The 7,960-nt window shown below is 27.3% G+C and overlaps 1 protein-coding gene across 1 annotated transcript; it reads right to left on the bottom strand.

The window, feature by feature from the left end:
* Positions 1-665: 665 nt before the first annotated feature.
* LOC117172976 (farnesol dehydrogenase-like) lies at positions 666-6,432 on the bottom strand. The gene is made up of 5 exons (XM_033361305.1): positions 6,103-6,432; positions 5,886-6,012; positions 1,590-1,725; positions 964-1,092; positions 666-875 (listed from the first exon to the last, which is right to left on the bottom strand). The coding sequence occupies exons 1-5, from the start codon at positions 6,401-6,403 to the stop codon at positions 819-821; spliced, it is 750 nt and encodes a 249-aa protein (XP_033217196.1). The 5' UTR covers positions 6,404-6,432; the 3' UTR covers positions 666-818.
* Positions 6,433-7,960: the final 1,528 nt, after the last annotated feature.

A 7,960-nucleotide genomic window follows, 5' to 3' on the forward strand; every position in this document is an offset into this window, starting at 1 on the left:
TGTCAAGTTTGACATGGTCGTCTACTATGGTATGCAAATAAATTTGAATTTATGTTATCTTTCTCGTAGGTGTTCAACGTCAAATTAATTTTTTTTAAATAATTCCCTAACTTTTGGATGTATTTTTGAATTTTAAGATATAAAAAATTATAAGTGCATTTAATAACGGAACATAGAAAGAGAGATAAAGATTTAAATGTATATAAGAGATATAATTAAGTAAAGAAAAAGATGAGGGTCCTCGGTTACAAAAGATAGAGAAAGAGGTAGAAAATTATTGTGAATGACGATAGGAAAAGATAGTGTTTTAGGGATGCAAAGTTACCCATTAAGATAGATAGCATATTTATATATTTTGTTATCCCGGATTTTGCTAAACAATTCCTCAAAACAATTTTTCAAGAATCTGAAAAAATTAGGATAGTATTTTCTCAAGTAGAGAATCAATTTGTCGCGGTAAGACCGTCGAAAAATAAAAATGAGAATAAAAAAAAATCTTACGAAGCCGACTACCAAAGAAGCAGAAACTCCTTCATTCGATAAGATTGTGTATTTATTTAAATAACTATCATAAACAAAAAATTATTTTTTTCAATTATTACTCAAAACATTTCCATTCTTTGGACGGAATTATTTTTGAATAACGGGGCAATCTTTATTGTCTCTATTTACATAGATATTGATTTCTTTATTGAAAGTTAAGATCACATTTAAAATTACATTGTCGTTTTCTTTAATATTTTTTTCTGATCAAAAAAAAACTTTCTAAAATTTTTATGTAACCAACTATACCTTTCTGTAACACATCAGATAAATGATTATAGTTGAATACTCTGTATACGAGTTGGGCCAGGAGTGATAGTTAATTCTTTCACCTATAATAAAATACAAAATATAATATTAATTTAAATCATCCATTATAAATTATTATAAAAAGTCTAAAAATTATTCCTTATTGATTACCTGCACATGAGGAGGAGTTGATAAAGCATAAATTACACCATCAGAAATATCTTCTGCCAGAACATAATTATGATATTCAAAACATTCTTTTGCTGGCATTTCCGTTTTCACCAATCCTGGGCATATATTCTTTTGAAATTAAAAAGAAGATATAATATATTATTAAAGTCATACAAACTAAAATAGAAAAGTGAAAAAATGTATTAAAATATTTAATACACAAATTATTTAAGGCAGCCCCTATAAAAAAATGTTTAATTCAGTCGTTAAAGCCTCCCTCTTTCATACTTTCCCTCCCCTATTTCTCCTCCATTCCCTTACTTTTTCTCTCCTCCCTTCAAACTTGGCCACGCCTTTCTTAAATTTCTCCTCCTCCCATCCCCTTCTTTTTGCATTTCCTACTATTCTTCATTTCTAATCTTTACCACTCACTTCTGTTACGCCCTTCCCCCATTTCCCCTACTCTTATTTCCCTACTTACCCTACTTTACCTCCCCTCATTACCCCTACTTTCACTTCCCATAATCCCCTCCATACTCCTCGTATTTCTCCTCATTTTTTCATCTTGAAAAAAAATACGAGGCACTAATAAAGTAATATATTTTTAGGAATCCAAAAAAACTTACTGTGATTTTTATATTGCTTTTAACATGCTGTAATTCGAGCTCAATAATCTGAGCCATCGCTCTTTGTGCAAATTTGCTAGGAGCATAAAGATTGCAAGCTGTAGTTTTGAAAAATTCGACATTTTGTCCAAGAACACTGAAAAAGTGTATTAAACAAATATATTATCTATTATTAAACAAATTTGCAATATTTAGTTTGACAAAATTTGAAATAAAAAGCATAATTTGAAGTCCTGGATCGAATAACCCGGCGAGCGCACGAAACGCGTAGAAGTATTGTCCAACCGGTCAAAGTGAGGTCTTTAACTGTTTGGACGTGAGATTGACTTTTCGCTCCTGACCTTCACAGGCAGCCACCGGCTGAGGGGAATAAGCGTCCCCCTCCACTGCACGGACTACGTCATCAAGTCCACCAATGTCCAGCACTATTCTCCTCCGCCCTTCTCTCCGCCGCCCATTTCTTTGGAGATACACTGTCGTGTGTTTTCGAAATGTTGAAATTGTTGAAATGTTTTCTATTTCACTGAAGTTTTGAAAGAGATTCAACTTAAAACTCAGATTAAATGTAACAGTTTTCATTTGCCTAATAAATTTCAGAACTGTGAATCGAAACGCAAGCATTCATTTGTTGTAAAACAAATTAAAATTTATCAAACCAAAAACTTTCTAGATTGACCTTTATTATGGCGGACTCAAAAAGTAAAAGTATAATTAAAAATTAGAAAGGACATGCATATACCAATATACAAATATATTTCCAATATAATTTCAAATATCACTGGACTAGCAAGGGTGAGGGAAAGTAGGGTTGGGCATTGCTTGAAAGGGCGTAATAGAAGAGGATAGATTCGTAGTCTTTGCAGTGGAAGGGGACGTTCCCTCCCCTCAGCCGGTGCCTACCTATGAAACTCGGGAGCAAAAAGCATACTACCCGCTTGGACAATCCTTATACGGGATTCGTGCGTTCGCCCGGTTATTTGAGCCAGGTCTTCAATCAATCATTTTGAGTTGAGGGTATTTAAAATTGAAAAAAAATATATTTACTGATTTTTAATTGAAGCTCACCAGATTGAAAAATTTCAGACTAAAATTTTATAAATTGAACAGTTTCATCAGAAAGAAGTTGCAATTGTATAATTTATAATTCAAAGTAACTCAATATTCGAAATTTTTAATAAATTGAAGAATCTCCAGCTTGAATGATTTTATATTTATATTTTGAAATTAGGACAAACCTAAATCGTTGAAAAATAAATATTGAAAATTAGATATTATGAAATTTAGTGGAATTAAAATTGCATTATGTTAAATCGCAAGTGTTCAAATTTGCATAAATTGAATTTGAAAGTGTTTAAAATGGATACTTATAAAATCAGAAGCTCTCAAGATCGTTAAATTTCATACTTAAATTTTTTAAATTAGACAATTTCATGAGAAAAGAGTTAAAATTGTACCATTTCAAAATAAATGTGTTTCGCAATGAATAATTGCAAAATTTTAAAATCAGAAGCCCTTAAAAGAGAAAATGTAATCTCTTAAAATTTAAAGGAATTGAAATTGCGTTGTTTTAATTAAAAGAGTCCAAAATAAAAATAATAGTATTCTATAAATTGCATAATTTTATAAAAAGGAGTTAAAATTGTATCATTAAAAAAAAACCATTAAAAATTAAACAAGTTAAAAATTTGAAAATAAGGGCCTTTTAAAATTAATTAATTTTATACTGACAATATAAAGATTTGAAAGTTTCACAAGAATGGAGTTGAAATTTTTTCATTTCTAATTTAAAGAAATCAAAATTATTTTTTTAAAAATAAGAATCTAAAAAATAAATTATTTTAGATTTATGTTTCATAAATATAACACTTTACAGGCGTTAAAAAAATATATTTTTAGATTAAGGTTGAAAATTAGATTCTTCAAAGTTTAAAGGTATTTGAAATTGAAAAATTTCTTGTCAGAAGTCGTAAATCTTAAAAAACTTTGAATTTAAATTCTAAAAACTGGACAATTTCATCTGAAATAAGATGAAATTACGTGATTTCTAAATGCAAGCGTTTCACATTAAATATTTAAAAATTAAAAATGTTCCAATCAGAAGCTGTCAAAATGGAAAAATTTCAGACTGAAATTTTTTAAATTGGAAATTTTCATGAGAAATGAGTTAAAATTGTATCGTTTCTAATTATAAGCGGTTAAAATAAAAAAATAGGATTGACGAATTTTAAAATTAAATTATTTTACATTAAAATTTCGAAACAAAGGATAATTTCAACACTTTGAAAATTGAATATTTCTAGATAAGGAGGCTGAAGATAAAAACTTTTAAAATTTAAATAAATTAAAACTGTATTATTTCTCATTAAAAGCGTTTAAAATTAAACATTCTGAGAGTGAAATCGTTTAAATTCAAATAATTTTTTATTCAGAGCAATTTATACTTGACAATTTAATTAATTTTTTAAATTATTTTACGCACATTTTAATTGTTTTGAAAATGAAAATGCTCAAATTCTTAATAATCTTTTTAAAATTAAATTACTTCAATTTTAATTTCAAATAAAAACTTATGCATGGTAAGAATTGAAAATTCAGCATTGAAATTTACAAAATTTAAAAACGTAAAATTGTACCGTATTGAAATTGAGGAAATTACATATTTAGTTACTAAGTTACGAATTTCAAATTAATTTTCATCTATTTTTTATTTTAAACATACGATTTTCACGAATTTAAAAATATTTTTGAATTCTGAATTATCCATTTGTTTGAATCTTCAACTAAAATTCGGACTATTTTAAGATCACAAGTTTTAAGGTCACAAGTTTTGAGAATTAGATGATTTAAAATTCAAATTAATTAAAAGTCTGTAATTTTAAACGCTTAGATTTTTTAAATTAAAAATTTTTTAAATTAATTTTCATTATTTTAGGTAAACTTGAATCGTTGGAATATGTCAAATTTTCAAATTGTTAGTTATATTTTTATAAAACCATAATCATTCGAAATTAAAAAAATTATTAAATTACTAAGGAATATTTTTAAAATACATAGTTTAATTTGAAATATATTGATTTAAAACACCAATCTTTAATTTTGTATCCTTAAATTGTTTTATTTCAAAACTTTATTTAGAATTATTAATTATTTTAAAAATTTGCAACACAAACATTTCTCAATAAATAAATAATTTAATTTTCAATATCTAGTTCTATAATATATATATATATATATTTTCAAGTTTTGAATATGAGAAATTATTTTCTTGATTTTTCATTATTTTAAATTTATTATGGAAAAATTTTATTTGAAAGTGTCAGGTTACTTTTTAGGCGATTAATTAATTGTTTAATCATGGAACTATACAAACTTTTAATTTTATATTCTACCATTTAGAAGGATTAAAAAGAACAGACCATGTTGAAAGTTTAAATTGAAATAATTAACACTTTGAATACAAAATTTTGCAATTAAAAAAATTTAAGAGACGAATGAAAAATGTCGAAAAATGGAATATTCAAAACTAAAATTGTCGAACATAAAAATATTTGAATAGTGTTTATTTTTACCAAATTAAAAAATGTCGGATAATTTATAATTACCGTAATAAAATACCAGACATTAAAATTATGATAACATTCTTATTAAAAAAAATAAACATAAGACATTAAATAAAAAACGTATTCTTAAAATAAAATTATTTGTTTCTTTGCATATTTTGTCTCATTTTTTTTTATTTAACAATTTCTTGATTATTTTGATTCCTAGATTTTCTTGTGCCTGAAATTTTACAGTGTTCTGTATTTGATGTCGACCATTTTATTTCGGGAATTTTCAAATTTCTCAATTTCATAAACTATCGAGAATTTCAATTTTCGCAAATCTTGAATTTTCGGCAATTTTCTAATCTCAAGAATTTTTTATTTTGTCTATTTTCCTTTATCACAATTTAATAGTTGAATTTTCCTGAGATTTTTTAGATTTGAATTAGAAAATACAAAATTGTGAAATTTTGAAAATGAGAACACACATAAACCATATGAAATTTTAAAACAAATATTTAAAATTTTGTACGCAGTAAAAACAAAAAATTCTAGATTTATTTTAAGAATGAAAGCATTCTGAAATAAGCATTTTGAAATGAATTTCTTATAAATTAATAATTTTCAAATTTTCCATCATGCTTTTTAAAATTTGAAAATCAACATTGAAATGATAGAAAAGTTGCGAGGCTTGTTTTTCGAGAACTTCATTATTATTATTATTATTATTATTATTTAAATTGAAGAAAATCACCTATTAATATAAATAATATGTCCAGAAGAATTACGTGCTCTCATAATTCTGACTGCTTCTCGTGTACAAATAGCTGGACCAATTAAATTCACATCTAGAATTTGTCTGTAGTTCTTTGTAGAACTTTCTAAAAATGAAAAAGGAAAAATATTAAAAACTTAACATTTAAAACAAAATTTGAATGGTATATTTGAGGAAATTGATTTTTTTAAATCACCAATAGTAAGGTCCATCGTGCATTTTCCGGCATTATTTATAAGAATATCAACGCCGTCTAGTTGTTTTTCAATCCAAGAGAAAGCCTTCAAAATATCTTCTTCTTGAGAAACATCACACTGAATGGGAAAAAATGCACCTTTTTCGTTTTTCAAATCATTTTTTAATTTTTCCATTTTATCCAATCGTCTGGCTAAGCCCACAACTTTTAAATTTTTTTTGACCAAATCTTTAACAATTGCCTCTCCAATTCCGGAACTTGCCCCGGTTACTATTGCCACTTTATTAATCCAGCGATCCATTTTCTCTGGTGGTTATGAATATACTGAAATTGGTTTCCGGTTAAAAGTCTAATGCACTCTCGATGCAACTATAACTTCACGAGGAAATCTAAAACTACTTTCACTTCTTCATACAAGAAAAATAACAGAAATGGGAAGAAATTTCACTTTCTCTTTCAAATTATATTTTATAATGTAAAAAAAAGGACCCTTGTACCAAACATTAGTAAATAATTATATTTAATTTATTAAATTACTTATTTTTTATAAATAATTTCAATTAACAATATTATAATAAATATCGAATAATAATTACTAAATTAAATGATAAATGACAGAGGGCAAAAAAATGATTAAAATAGGCGCCAAGCGCCTGCGAGGAAAAGTTTTGTAGCTTTCGATGCTTATATTTTTGGTCTGTAAATTTTGGGCCCTATGAATACTTTGAGCCCAATTACAATTTTTTGTTTTATTTCAAATTTTGAATGCATGTCCATGACCTAATGTCGATCTTGGACCTTATTTAAATTTGGGCCTTATGTCAAATTTGAACCTTATGTCAAGTTTTGGGCCTTATGAATTTTTGGCCCTATGTCAAATGTAGACCCTTTAACTACTCTTAGCCCTATGTCAATTTTTGGGCTAGATATCAAATTTAAAATCCACATCAATTTTGGGACATATGTCTATTTTAGGCCCTATGTATAATTTTGGGCCCTACATAAATTTTGAGTCCTTTGCCAAATTTGTTCACTATTTAAATGTTGGACCCTATGTCAAATTTGGACTCTACCTATTTTAGGTCCTATATTAATTTTGCGCTCGATGTCAAATTTCGAATCCCTTTCAATTTTGGGCTTTGTTTCAATGTTTAACCCTATGTTAAATTTAGGCCATTTAAATATATTAGGTTCTACGTAAACTTTGAGCTTGATGTCAAATTTGAAATCAATATCAATTTTGGGGCATATATCTATTTTGGGCCCTATGTAAAATTTTGGCTTCTATATCAATTTTGCGCGCAATGTCAAATTTTTGAATCCCTTTCAATTTGGTGCTTCATAACAATTTTGAGTCGTATGCCAAATGTGGCCCTTGTGTCAAATTTATAGCACTATCGTTTTTTGGACCTATGTCAAATTTATTCCCTTTAACTATTTTAGTGCTTATGTTAATTATGGACTTGATGTCAAATTTGGAATCTATATCAATTTTGGGCCAAATGTCTATTTTGGGCCCTATGTATAATTTTGGTTCCTATATCAGTGTTGGGCCCTATGCTAAATTTGCGTTCTATTTAAATGTTGGACCCTATGTCAACTTTCGACTTTCAACCTACTTTAGCTTCTATATCAATTTTGCGCTCGATGTCCAATTTTGAAACCACTTCAATGTTGTGCTTTGTGTCAATTTTAGCCCTTTGTTAAATTGATGTCCTTTATCTATTTTGAGCCCTATCTCAATTTTTGTTTTTGATGTCGAATTTGAAATCCATATCGGCTTTGGGACATATGTCTTCTTTGAGCCCTATGTGAAATTTTTGTTCCCACATCGATTTTGGGCCGTGTTCTAAATTTG

Source organism: Belonocnema kinseyi, chromosome 5, assembly GCF_010883055.1.
Source record: "Belonocnema kinseyi isolate 2016_QV_RU_SX_M_011 chromosome 5, B_treatae_v1, whole genome shotgun sequence".
Taxonomy (NCBI): domain Eukaryota; kingdom Metazoa; phylum Arthropoda; class Insecta; order Hymenoptera; family Cynipidae; genus Belonocnema; species Belonocnema kinseyi.

Excerpts from the sequence above, each read along its gene's own strand:
- LOC117172976 (XM_033361305.1), bottom strand. The coding sequence starts at position 6,403 with ATGGATCGCTGGATTAATAAAGTGGCAATAGTAACCGGGGCAAGTTCC. Across the intron at positions 1,726-5,885 it reads CATATTATTTATATTAATAG|TGTTCTTGGACAAAATGTCG; the intron begins GTGATTTTCTTC and ends ACACTTTTTCAG. Across the intron at positions 876-963 it reads CAACTCCTCCTCATGTGCAG|GTGAAAGAATTAACTATCAC; the intron begins GTAATCAATAAG and ends ATTTTATTATAG.